Source organism: Pseudophryne corroboree, chromosome 5 (genome assembly GCF_028390025.1).
Source record: "Pseudophryne corroboree isolate aPseCor3 chromosome 5, aPseCor3.hap2, whole genome shotgun sequence".
NCBI classification, from domain to species: Eukaryota; Metazoa; Chordata; class Amphibia; order Anura; family Myobatrachidae; genus Pseudophryne; species Pseudophryne corroboree.
Window position 1 is genome coordinate 277,391,713 of NC_086448.1, and position 14,712 is coordinate 277,406,424.

The 14,712-nt window shown below is 43.8% G+C and overlaps 1 protein-coding gene across 2 annotated transcripts in view; it reads left to right on the top strand.

Moving 5' to 3' along the window:
* The window catches only part of NEK11 (NIMA related kinase 11), a 959,809-nt gene that overhangs the window by 849,381 nt on the left and 95,716 nt on the right, over positions 1-14,712 (top strand). For both annotated transcript variants that reach the window (XM_063922362.1, XM_063922361.1), the window contains one exon: positions 5,014-5,074. In XM_063922362.1, the coding sequence (XP_063778432.1) occupies positions 5,014-5,074 (61 nt within the window). The remainder of the gene's footprint in view (positions 1-5,013; positions 5,075-14,712) is intronic.

Here is a 14,712-nt window from a genome sequence, read left to right on the forward strand (position 1 = left end):
TACTGGGCCGTGTCACTGAATGCGTTTTCTGCCATTACATCTTGGATGACATCTCGCCACCTCAAACTTAATATTTAAAAAACAGAGTTATTTATACTGTATTTCCACTGGCCAATAGTAGGTACCAACCTTATATCTCTATCACTGTTGAAAACTCGACAATCAACACTACCCCACAAGCTCGCTGCCTAGGTGTCATCCTTAACTCTGATCTGTCCTTTGTTCCCCACATTCAATCTGTCTCAAAATCATGTTACATGCATCTAAAAAACATATCCAAAATACGACCATACCTTATACAAGACACTGCTAAAACTCTAATCCATGCTCTCATTATCTCCCGCATTGATTATTGCAATAGTCTCCTAACTGGTCTTCCCGAAACGAGACTCTCACCACTACAGTCCATTCTGAATACAGCTGCGAGGCTAATCTTCCTCACTAGACGTTCATTGTCTGCAGATCCACTGTGTCAATCCCTCCATTAGTTACCTGTATTCTACCATCTTCAATATAAAATACTTTTACTCACACACAAGGCCATTAACCAAACTACACCAATGTACAGTACATCACTTCGATTATTTCAAAATATCTCCCAACCCGACCTCTTCGCTCTTCAAAAGATCTGCGTGTCTCATCCACACTCATACTCGCTCCCCCTCACAATTGCAGGACTTTCTTCAGGCTGCACCCACTCTGTGGAATGCCCAACCATGCACAATAAGACTCTCCTCTAGTCTCCAAACCTTCAAGCATTCCCTGAAGACTCACCTCTTTAGGCAAGCTTATCAAATTCCAGAACCGCCCACATAACTTTCAGAAACTTATCTATATCCCTATAAATTGTAAGCTTGTGAGCAGGGCCTTCCTGACTGTTTGTTATTACCCAGTTTTGTTATATCATTGTTATTTCCAATTGAAAAGCGCAACGGAATTTGCTGCGCTATATAAGAAACTGTTAATTAATCAATAATACGCGGAAGCTAAACGATCTATAACACAGGCCCTCTCCCTATATATCGAGACTAATATCCCAGCTGACACCTCCATATTTACGCACTGGTGTGCCCTCAAGGCGGTGGTTAGGGAAGCGGCAATACAAGCTGCTGCTTATATTCTTAGAACTTCCCGTGAACAACAGATAAAACTCGAAACCCGCCTTAAGGATTTAGAAAGCCAACTTAAGTCGAACCCATCTAAAAAGAAAATATATCGTGATCTAATCCGTATCAGGGATGAGATGAATAAATTGGCCCTAACTGAAGTCCACAGAAATCTTTTCCGACTGCGACAAAAGTTTTATATGCAGGGGGATAGGGCAGGTAGAATGCTTGCCCGCAAGCTGAGGGGGAAGACCACTAAGGAGAGGGTGAAATCGATTATCGATTTAAATAACATTAAGATTACGGATCCGTCTGCAATTGCTGAAGCATTTGCCACATACTATTCCACCCTCTACAACTTGAAAGAAGACTCATCTATCCCACAACCCACACCAGCTAATATTGCAGCCTTTTTGAAAGACATACACCTCCCCTCACTCGACCCTGACACCCTACACACTCTAAACCAGCCCTGGTCCCGTACAGAAATTGACCAAGTGATTGACTCACTCCCGTTGGATAAAGCGCCAGGCCCTGACGGGTTCATTAATAAATTCTATAAATGTTTTAAGGACTCCCTCACCCCTATTCTAGACTCAGTCTATAATCATGCTTCATCAAATGTTGGAGGCTCGTGTGGTTGCCTTTCCCAAGCCAGGGAAGAACCCCGCTATGATGCCTAACTACCGCCCCATCGCACTACTAAATACTTACCTGAAAATATATGCAAAATTAGTGGCCAACAGACTCAACCCTCTTCTCTCCGCCCTCGTACATTGTGATCAGGTGGGATTTGTCCCTGGTAGACAGTCCCCTGATAACACTAGACGAGTAATTTATGTGATGGATGCCTTCACTGCTTCAGTCGATCCCTTATATTTGCTTTCGCTGGACGCGGAGAAGGCGTTTGATCGCCTTCACTGGGGATATCTTCAAGCTGTGCTACGTAAGTCTACTCGGAAGGCCTGGCTAGAAGTGGTGCTTAGAGGGACGGGTATAGTCCTACCCTCCTCAACCCTCTCACTGACTGGCATAGCCTCCCTGATTCCCGATCTGAGATTCGATGCCTGGATATCCAGGGGAATCTTGTCCCTCCACGATGTAATGGTGGACAACGCCCTGCTATCTTTTGCTCAAATACAAGAAAAATGTTCAGTACCGCGTGGAGAATTTTATAAATATTTGCAACTTAGACACTGGCTTCACGGGTATTCCTGCTCCCCCCATACCATATCCCCATTGCCTAAGCTTATTCAGAATTTCCTTGATACTGGGGAGGGCAGGGGAGGCATCACTAAATGGTATAATTATATTATCAACCCTCGGCTACTACAGAAAGCCCAATTTCAATTGAAATGGGAGGCGGATCTTAGATGCCCCGTCTCGGAGGAGGAATGGGAGACGATCTTCCAAACTTGCTTTAAAATATCTAAATGTATTTCACATATGGAATTATTTTATAAACTCCTCCATCGTTTATATTTCACCCCTTCCCGTTTGCATGCGATGCAACCTTCCACGTCTAATCTATGTTGGCGCAATTGTGGTAATGTCGGCACCTTATTGCATGTTTTCTGGGAGTGCCCAACGATTGCACAGCTTTGGAACTCTGTTTTTCACCTTATAAGTTTGGTATTGGGCCACCACCTAACCCCACACCCACGCCTAGCTCTTCTTCCCCTCTATTATGGCGACTTGTCGCCGGGCGATCGATATGTCTTGGGTCACATACTTATCACCACCAAACTTCTAATTGCCCGTCATTGGCGCTCCCCCGTGGTCCCCCATATAACTGTGATAGAAAAGGCTATACAGTCTCATTGTGAATTTGAAACCGCAGGGGTTGCTTATGCCTCCACTACATCTTGTCCTCTTCTTCGCTGGCTTTCATGGACTACCTATTGGCATAGCCGCCCGCCAGATGTAATACGCGAAGCGAAGAGACTTAGTTTGACAAACTAACATGCGGCTGTTGTTGGATGAGTTCAGCTCCACATGGTCTTATTGTTAGTTGATTCTCTTATTATTCTCTACACAATACTGTACAGGTTGAATTGTCTGTGTACCCCCTTACCCCTTCCCCCCCCCCTTTCTATTCTGTACCCCATTCCCATTTACTTTTGTTCAACTACAAAATAATAAAAATTAATATTGGAAAAAAAAAATCAATAATAAATAAATCATTTCCATACCTACTAGTCTGTGCAAAAACAATCTGTTTCCAAAGCTACACAGACGCAGGGGTCTATGTATTTAAATCTTGGAGAGAGATAAAGTGTACAGAGATAAAATACCAACCAACCAGCTCCGGACTATCATTTTTCAAACACAGCCTGTAACAAGGCAGTTATAAGCTGATTGACTGGTACTTTATCTCTCTCCACTTTATCTCTCTCCAAGGCTTAGTACATAGACCCCTCAGTCTAAAACACATATGAATCTATATTCAAATACAAACGGGTTTACTTAATTATCTATTTAACTTATACAATGAATGAACTTGCTCGGCCATTTTGTTCAACTATGAAGTCTGTGGCAAATATGTTTTAAATCGGTGAATGATTACACATCCTTTAACACCCAGCAATAGTTGTAGATTGTAAACTGCTTATGTTGAAAGGTTGATTAACTGCTGCATTGCTGAAACAGTGCAATTTCCAAAGAGCACCTCTGATTGGAGTATACTATTACACTTTCAAAGTCCACAATCAGCAGAGACCAAAGTTTCAAGAACTGACAGTAGCCTACACATTCTATCAATAATATCATGCACCATCATGCAGAGTTCTGGTGTTTTTATCCTAAGAATAAGCGGTTTAAACATAAGTATTATGGGTAAACACAGTACGGGAACTAGGGATTGAGGGAGCCAACAGTGTAGGTAAAGAATTGTGATGATTTTTGGAATCTGCATCCTGTAATTAACAATTTTATGATGTTCTTGGTGGTCAGGAACATTAAAATAACTGTGCTTTTTGTGGACAGTGTTGCATGGATGGAGATCAGAGTGACAGCATACCCTCCAACATGACCCATTCCATTAGGTACAAAATGCTCTGTTCCTGGACTTCCTTTCCAGTGGTGGCTCCAGAGGTGGGGCTGTAGCATAGTCCAAAATTTAGATAGGGGAGCCACACCAACTGCCACCCCAAACTGCCAAACATTGCCTGCCGGGACTTATTGGCAGTTGGTGTGGCTCTCTATTTAAATTTTGGACTGTGCTGCAGCCGCACCTCCGCAACTGCCACTGACAAGGAAATCCATTAACAGAGCATTTTGTACCTAATGGAATGGGTCATGTTGAAGGGTATGTGACAGGATCATCAACAAATGTCATCAAATTGAGATTCAGAGGCAGGTACTGCAGTATCGGGCCCAAAAGGTGCAATAAAGATTGTAGAAAGTTAACCTTCTCTGATCCAGAGACCAGAGCTGCAGATTTGTCCTCCGTCTCATAACCAGGGCAGCAGTCATAGGAACATTGACAGACAGAGTAGTCTTCTCGTAGACCTCAGGCAAGGCTGAAATCTAGGAAACCTCAGAAAAGACAGTCACCTTAGAGGGGTGTAGTATGAGTGGCCAGCGGTCGGGATCCCGGGGGCCAGCATACCGGCGCCAGGATCCCGACTGCCGGCATACTGACCGCCGGCATACCGACAGCTGTGCGAGCACTAATGAGCCCCTTGCGGGCTCGCTGTGCTCGCCACGCTGCGCTCACGCTATTTATTCTTCCTCCAGGGGGGTCGTGGAGCGCCGGTATGCTGGTTGCCGGGATCCCGGCCGGCGGCATACTGAAGACCACCCCCTCTTAGAGATATCATAAATATGAAATCGATAGGACAAATGGTAGCCATAAATATGACCAGAATTGACTTAAATTTTTTCTAATGTTCTTTACATTTATTAGGACACTGACATCAAGGCTATGATGCTGCATTTGGAAAATGTCCTGGCTTCCACCTACGTAGGTAAGACAATTTCTTTTAATTTAAATGTGAATTTTATGAAAATATAGGATCTGTCGTTGTTCTTACTGTTAGGAAAGGAATCAAGGTTTCATTACATATTCTCAACTTGGCACTGAGAATGACAATAGACAAATGTGACAAATTTCCACCATATAATTTTCCTTACTGTGTCCCTTCTCATACTGCATACTATGCTATACTAGAGATGAGCGGGTTCGGTTCTCAGAGAACCGAACCCTACCGGACTTCACGCTCCGAGCCCTGATCCAAGTCAGGCTCGGGTTTTCCTGCCTGACTCAGAAACCAGATCAAGGCAAAACGTCATCATCCTGCTGTCGGACCCGCGCGTCGCCGCCATTTTCACTCCGGCATTGGAGAGTATAGAGAGAGGACGTGTCTCCGTTCTTTCAGTGTCCTCAGTGTCCGTGTCTTATGCTGCATCTGTCCAGTCACAGTGGTTGTGTCCTCTGCTGCCATAAGTCCAGTGCTGCTGTATAGGGTACTGTGTTGTGCTGCATCATTTCACTGGTGGTGTGTTGTGCTGCATCAGTCCAGTCACAGTGGTGGTGTCCTCTGCTGCAATATGTCCAGTGCTGCTGTATAATAAGTCCCTTACAGTGTTGATGTGTTGTCCTGCATCAGACCAGTGGTAGTGTCCTGTGCATCAGTCAGTCCAGTGACCAGTCACAGTGGTGTCCTCTGCTGCCATATGTCCAGTGCTGCTGTATAAATCCAGTCCATTGCAGTGGTGCTGTGTTGTCCTGCATCAGTCCAGTAGTGGTGTCCCTGTGCTTCCATAAATGTCCAGTGGTACTGCCATATATGTCCAATGATCCTGCCGTATATGTCCAGCGGTACTGCCGTATATGTCCAGCGGTGCTGCCGTATAAATCCAGTGATCCTGCCGTATAATTCCAGTAATCCTGCCGTATAATTCCAGTAATCCTGCCGTATAATTAAAGTGATCCTGCCGTATAATTCCAGTGATCCTGACGTATAATTCCAGTAATTCTGCCGTATAATTCCAGTGATCCTGCCGTATAATTCCAGTGATCCTGACGTATAATTCCAGTAATCTTGCCGTATAATTCCAGTAATCTTGCCGTATAATTCCAGTAATCCTGCCGTATAATTCCAGTGATCCTGACGGATAATTACAGTGATCCTGCCGTATAATTCTAGTATTCCTGCCGTATAATTCCAGTAATCCTGTCGTATAATTCCAGTGATCCTGACGTATAATTCCAGTAATACTGCCGTATAATTCCAGTGATCCTGCCATATAATTACAGTGATCCTGCTGTATAATTCCAGTAATCCTGCCGTATAATTCCAGTGATCCTGCCGTATAATTCCACTAATCCTGCCGTATAATTCCAGTGATCCTGCCGTATAATTCCAGTGATCCTGCCGTATAATTCCAGTGATCCTGCCGTATAATTACAGTAATCCTGCCGTATAATTACAGTGATCCTGCCGTATAATTCCAGTAATCCTGCCCTATAATTCCAATGATTCTGCCGTATACTTCCATATAAATCCATATAATTCCGTATAAATCCAGTCCAGTGGTGCTGCCATATAAATTCAGTGGTGCAGTCCTGTGCTGTATATTATTTACTCTAAATAAAGGGGTTATTAATATTTAATCCAAATAATTTTTACAGGGTTTGCCCTGTGAGGTGTAGGGGTAAACTCTCCTGTGTTATATAACTCCAGAAAAATAATGGAGACCAAAAATTTGGAGGATAAAATAGGGAAAGATCAAGAACCACTTCCTCCAAATGCTGAAGCTGCTGCCACTAGTCATGACATAGACAATGAAATGCCATCAACGTCGTCTGCCAAGGCTGATGCCCAATGTAATAGTAGAGGGCATGTAAAATCCAAAAAGCCAAAATTCAGTAAGAAGACCCAAAAAAATTAATTTCAATGGTCTGTGAAGAAATGTAAACTTGCCAATATGCCATTTGCAACACGGAAGGGCAAGGAGCAGCTACGGCCCTGGCCTAAGTTCATGACTAGTGGTTCAGCTTCACATGATGATGGAAGCCCTCATCCTCCCGCTAGAAAAATGAAAAGAGTTAAGCTGGAAAAAGCACAGAAAAGAACTGTGCGTTCTGAGATGGTATCACAAATCCCCAAGGAGAGTCCAAGTGTGTTGGCGGTTGCGATGCCTGACCTTCCCATCACTGGACGGGAGAGGTGGCTCCTTCCACCATTTGCACGTCCCCTGCAAGTGATGGAAGGAGCACCCACAATCCAGTTTCTGATATTCAAATTGAAGATGTCACAGTTGAAGTACACCAGATGAGGATATGGGTGTTGCTGGCGCTGAGGAGGAAGTTGACAAGGAGGATTCTAATGGTGATGTGGTTTGTTTAAATGAGGCACCGGGGGAGACACCTGTTGTCTCGTGGGATGAAGAAGTCCATTGTGATGCCTGGGCAAATTACCAAAAAAGCCACCTCTTCGGTGTAGAATTATTTCTCCACAAATCCGGACAAACAGGTGTCAAGCCGTGTGTTGCCTCTCTCAATCTGTAATAAGTAGGGGTAAGGATGTTAACCACCTAGGAACATCCTCCCTTATACGTCACCTGCAGCGCATTCATCAGAAGTCAGTGTCAAGTTGTGAAACTTTGGGTAAGAGAGTAAGCAGTCCACTGACACGTAAATCCCTTCTTCCTCTTGTACCCAAGCTCCTGCAAGCCACACCACCTACACCCTCAATGTCAACTTCCTCCTCAGTCAGGAACGTCAGTAGTCCTGCAGAATTTTTGGAAAAATTACAGGGGCGTGCAGGAGATGCTGTCGGTGGCCCGAAAAACTGCGGGCCACTTTCAGCATTCAGCCACCGCGTGCCAAAGACTGGAGCACCATCAAACACACCTGAACCTGCCCTACCATCACCTGAAGCAAGAGGTGGTAACGAGGTGGAATTCAACACTCTATATGCTTCAGAGGATGGAGGAGCAGAAAAAGGCCATTCAAGCCTATACATCCACCTACATTAGATAATAGGGAGCAGCGCGTTGTGGTTAATGGGTCCTTTTCAAATTGGACTAAAGTACTAAGTGGTGTGCCTCAAGGCTCGGTACTAGGACCACTATTGTTCAACATTTTCATTAATGACCTAACAGAAGGTCTAGAGAGCATGGTGTAAATTTTTGCAGATGATACCAAATTGTGTAAGGCTATAAATACGGAGGAGGATGCTGAGTCTCTTCAGAACGACCTAGTTAAATTGGAAGCATGGGCAGCCAAATGAAGAATGCACTTCAATACAGACAAGTGTAAGGTAATGCACTGTGGTAGCAAGAACAAAAATAACACCTACATACTAAATGGGGTAAAATTAGGGGATTCTGTACTGGAAAAGGACTTAGATAGCATATCTCATAGATAGCAAACTAAGCAGCAGTACCCAATGTAGGATTACAGCAAAGAAGGCTAATAAGATATTAGCATGCATAAAATGGGGAATTGATGCAAGGGACGAGAGTGTTATACTCCCGTTATATAAATCCCTAGTGAGGCCACACCTTGAATACTGTGTACAATTCTGGGCACCATACTACAAAAAGGATATCATGGAGCTTGAAAAGGTTCAGAGGAGGGCGACCAAAATAATTAAGGGCATGGAGACGCTGGAATACGAGGAAATGCTTACAAGGCTAGGCATGTTTACACTGGAAAAGATGAGATTGAGAGGGGACATGATCAACATCTACAAATATATAAGGGGACAATACACAGAGCTGGCGCAGGACCTGTTTTTGGTTAGATCAACACAGAAGACTCGGGGACACTCGCTTAGGTTAGAGGAGAGGAGATTCTGCACATCACGGCGCAAAAACTTTTTCATGGTAAGGACAATACATGTTTAGAAATCCCTGCCTGAGGTAGTTGTAATGGCCGACTCAGTCAACACCTTTAAGAATGGGTTAGATAAATTCCTAATGGAAAAGGATATCCAGGGTTATGGTGCATAGCCACGCACTATAGATACTACAAAAAGAGGGTACAACGCAACGGCTGACATCAGCATCAGTCAAAACTTTAGACCAAATAAACCTGCTCAGGAGACCACAAATAGGTTGAACTCAATGGACAAATTGTCTTTTTTCAACCTCAGATACAATGTTACTATGTAACTATGATATAGGCAAAGGAGGGGGAATGCACCTGACTCAAGCGCAGTGGAGAATGATTTCCGTCTTGTGCAAGGTTCTCCAACCCTTCGAACTTGCCACACGTGAAGTCAGTTCAGACACAGCCAGCTTGAGTAAGGTCATTCCCCTCATCAGGCTTTTGCAGAAGCAGTTGGAGAAATTGAAGGGGAGCTAAGATGGATTCCACAAAGTATGTGGGACTTGTGGATGGAGCCCTTCACTCGCTTTGCCAGGATACCAGGGTGGTCAATCTGTTGAAATCAGAGCACTACATTTTGGCCACCGTGCTTGTTCCTAGGTTTAAAGCCTACGTTGTATCTCTCTTTCCGGCAGACACAAGTCTGCAGAGGTTCAAAGATCTGCTTGTGAGAAAATTGTCAACTCAAGCGTAACATGACCCGTCAACAGCTCCTCCTTCACTTTCAGCCGCAACTGGGGCTGCAAGGAAAAGGATAAGATTTCCGAGCCCACCCGCTGGCGGTGATGCAGGGCAGTCAGGAGCGAGTGCTGACATCTGGTCCGGACTGAAGGACCTGCCAACGATTACTGACATGTCTACTGTCACTGCATATTATTCTGTCACCATTGAAAGAATTGTGGAGGATTATATCAGTGACAGCATCCAAGTAGGCATGTCAGACAGTCCGTACGTATACTGGCAGGAAAAAGAGACAATTTGGATGCCCTTGCACAAACTGGCTTTATTTTACCTAAGTTGCCCCCCCTCCAGTGAGTACTCCGAAAGAGTGTTTATACAGCCGGTAACCTTGTCAGCGATCGGCGTAGGAGGTTACTTCCACAAAATGTGGAGAAGATGATGTTCATCAAAATGAATTATAAATTCCTCCGGGAAGACCCTTTATGAGCAATTGCCTCCAGAAAGTACACAGGGACCTGTGATGGTGGATTCCAGTGGGGACGAATTAATACTCTGTGAGGAGGAGGATGTACACAGTGAAAGGGATGAGGAATCAGAGGATGAGGTCGACATCTTGCCTCTGTAGAGCCAGTTTGTGCAAGGAGAGATTGATTGCTTCTTTTTTGGTGGGGGCCCAAACAAACTAGTCGTTTCAGCCACAGTCGTGTGGCAGATCCTGTCGCTGAAATGATTGGTTTGTTAAAGTGTGCATGTCCTGTTTATACAACATAAGGGTGGGTGGGAGGTAGGGCTCAAGGACAGTTCCATCTTGCACCTCTTTTTCTTCTTTGCATCATGTGCTGTTTGGGGACTAGTTTTTTTAAAGTGCCATCCTGTCTGACACTGCCGTACAACGCCAGCGGTACTGCCGTATAAGCCAAAACCAAAACACGAGCGGGGAATTAGAACCAAAACACGAAAAGTACCCGCCGCACATCTCTATGCTATACATACATAAGATTTGCCGATTCAATGAAAAGTAAATCCAGTTAAGACAAGGAATTATTAGGAAGGTTCCAAGGTAAGTGCTGGTGGCATAAATGGAAAAATGAGAAGGAATCTATAATGGAATAGTTATAATCTAATAATGGAAAGTTTGACTGAATCATACTTTTAAGAGAGACATTTTGAATTAGTCCTCTAAAGTCTTAATGCGTTTGTGGTCAGAGGTGATCATACTTAACACATAAGTACTGTTCTTCACTACAATGCCGGAAATGAAAAACAGGAAAAAATAATAAAACAAACATTCACTGTATATACTGTAGGAACAAATGAAACATAAGTTTTTACAATTCTGACAGCATCATTATTTTCAGTTTGGCTTTTACACAACCTACTGTATTAACCTGTAATGAAACTCAATAAAGTATATTACTCTTTGTAAAACATATATTGCTTGTTTTTTGAAGGTTGTGCATTTGACCCAATTAACTTGAGTTTATTATGTTTTATTTTGTTAAATTATTTTTACATAGTTTTAACAAACTTACATATAATTGATAAAACAAAAGTAAATATAGATTATTTTATAAAAAAGAGCATATTTTATATATCTGTTTGTCCTACTATTGTGTTTGAAAATATGTTGTTTGTATACAATTTTGAGTGTGTTTTTCTAAACAATTTTTCCGTTTCCTGCTTTCCAACTGCAATTTAATTATGCACCCATGCAGAAAACATTAGGTCTATGTGAGATATATAAAAATAACCATGTTAAATATTATTCTTGAGGGGGCGTGGCCTGGAGTAGCGTGTCATAGTCAGCATTTTGCCAGCTCTCCCACTAAAATCCTGTTAATTATCCTGCATTCGGATGTTTCTCCTCCTGTTGGGCTATTATCAGGGGCTACCCTCTCCTGCCTTCCTGTGGCTTTGTGGAGGGCTCTCTGACTGGTGTATCCTGGCCTACTCCCCAAAGTTCTGAGTGGCCGGGTTCTCCTTTATACTGAGACTTGGTGTTCCTGCCTCTGGCTCTCGCTACTAACTTGTGCAGTGGCGCTTACCTGCTGGATTTCTCCTGGTCTTTGGCTGTGTCCTCCGGAGTCCTGCTTCCAGCTCCCGCTACTTGCCTTCCCTCTGGTTTCTGTTTATCTGCTCCAGCATTTTGGGCCTGTTGCTGTAATCCTCGCTGGCTGTCTCTTGGACATTCCTGCTGCTCCGGTTGTCCTTTGGCTGTGAATTGTGCCACTAGCTGGTCTTTCTACTACAGCACTGGTACTGTATGCCAGTTGCCTCCTGTTAGCCCGTCTCTTCTTCAGTTTACGCTGGTGAGCTCTGGTGTTTGAGGTATATAGTGTGAAAGCCACTGCCATCTTGTTGCTGGGCTCCTAAGTGTGCAGCCCCCTCCACTGATTTATGGTATTTGCTCTGGACTTGTCCACAGGTTGCCTCCTTCTGGTCTGGAGTTGTTGTATGTATACGGAATATGGGTGTAAGGCTCCCCTATTAGCTCCTCATCTGTTCCTCTTTGTTCTCGGCCTTGAGGACTCACTACCTTCCTCTTTATAATTGTATGTGAACAATCTTTTAACTTTGGCATGGACTTGCATCATTTCTAGAACGTGGATGGCTACTGCTTCTCATTTAAATCACCACTGGGTGGCCCTGGTTAATGTTACTCCCATGAATGTTATATGTATTACAAAAGAATATGCAATGTTTGATAGGATATGGAATCTCTGGCAAGAATCTGGGTATGCTCTAGACCTCCCTTCCTCAGATCATTCCTAATCTGGTTATGACTCTATGTATCTAGTGCCCTGCCAGCCCATACCTCTTAATGTGGTATCACTGTTACTGTTTTGTAGTTCATATGTTAGCCACTTTGGTGTCCTACATCTGCCTTACCTATTGATCTCTCTGTACACCTCGGTTCTGCTCCACATTTAATATGCTGCTATTTGAATTTTGTATACAGATGTGTCCTTGTTCATGTTACCCGCGACCAGGTCGCATGTGTAGCCGCATTGGCACAACTAGCCCTGCTCGCATGCAACCCATTTGTGGGAGCATACACACCCATGCAGTCCTACAGATCGCGGGTGCATTCGCAGTGCACACGCATGGCCACGTGCACCCTAGTTATAGCAAACAACCTGCAATTGCTGCGGGGAGGAAGATGAGCAAGGATTCATCTGTATCTCTTGAACTTATGCTGCAATGTTCTTCTCTTTCATAGTATGTTTCTATTGTTTCTGCTGTGTATGCTCCAATTTCTTCTATGTTCTTTTGCCTTTTATTTCTTTGCTTTTTTATGTTTCTTATTGTTTAATTGTATTATTGGAAACTTTCAACAAAAATACTTAACTGGAAAATAAAATCTGCAATAACGTTGTATGAAGCATGTCAGTAAACACCATGGGGCTGATTCTGAATTTGGAACAAAACAAAAAATAGCAAGTAACTTTGCACTACGGCAAAACTACAGTATGTTACACTGCAGGTGGGGCAGATACTGTATAAAATATCCAACTTTGGGCCTAATTCAGACCTGATCGCAGCAGCAAATTTGTTAGCAAATGGGTAAAACCATGTGCACTGCAGGGGGGGCAGATATAACATGTGCAGAGAGAGTTTTGGACGGGTGTGTTTACACTGAAATCTAAATTGCAGTGTAAAAATAAAGCAACCAGTATTTACCCTGCACAGAAACAATATAACCCACCCAAATCTAACTCTCTCTGCACATGTTATATCTGCCCCCCCTGCAGTGCACATGGGTGGTCATTCCGAGTTGTTCGCTCGCTAGCAGTTTTTAGCAGCCGTGCAAACGCTATGCCGCCGCCCACTGGGAGTGTATTTTAGCTTAGCAGAAGTGCGAACGAAAGGATCACAGAGCGGCTACAAAGTTTTTTTGTGCAGTTTTAGAGTAGCTCTGAACATACTCAGCGCTTGCGATCACTTCAGACTGTTCAGTTCCTGTTTTGACGTCACAAACACGCCCTGCGTTCGCCCAGCCATGCCTGCGTTTTCCTGGCACACCTGCGTTTTTCTGACCACTCCCTGAAAACGGTCAGTTGACACTCAGAAACGCCCACTTCATGTCAATCACTCTGCGGTCAGCAGTGCGACTGAAAAGCTTCGCTAGACCCTGTGTGAAACTACATTGTTCGTTGTAATAGTACGTTGCGTGTGCGCATTGCGCCGCATACGCATGCGCAGAAGTGCCGTTTTTTTGCCTCATCCCTACACAGCAAACGAATGCAGTTAGCGATCAACTCGGAATGGCCCCCATAGTTGTGCCCATTTGCTAACAAATTTGCTGCTGTGATCAGGTCTGAATTAAGCCCTTTATGTTTCTCCTGTCTGGGAGAAACCCAGGGAGGAGATGAAGCTGGTCACTTTGGAGACAGGGCCGGGCTCTTCACATCATTAGGTTACACTTTGTGTCATTTTATCCCCACCCTGTGATTCCCAGTATTATCTCCCCATCCTGCCCACTAAATTAGGAAGTAAACGGGATGAGGATGATCCACCTACTCTTCAAATAGTGAGTCTCCCACACCTTCCAGAAAAGTAGGTAAGTATGGTCCAAATTGAAATCTAAGTTGCAGTGTAAAAATAAAGCTGTCCGTTATTTTTGGGCTACATGCAAAAGCAGTCAGTATTTACCCTGCAAGCAAATACAGATGTGTCACTTTGCATCTTACCTGCGAACAGGTTGTGGGTGCAAATGTGCCACGATTGCCCCTATTCACATCTGGCTGTGGTCTGTTCGGTGGTGCACCCACACCCATGCAATCCTATGGATCATGGGTGTGTGTGCAGTGCACGCGCACATACACGGGCACACTAATCGCAGCAAATGACCCACGTTCACCGCGATTAGAGTGTAAGATGACAAGTGTCACATCTGTATATGACATATCTTTGCCCCTTGCATTGCACCATGGTTTGATCCAGATACAACGTCACTTCCTTTTTTTGCTTTGCGTACAACTCATCAGCCCTCATATTTATCTTTCTCTATTACATGTGTTTAGTCAAAAGATTAAAGCTTCCTATTGTTCGCTGTTTGCTGTTTAAAATATTTGTAAAAATAAT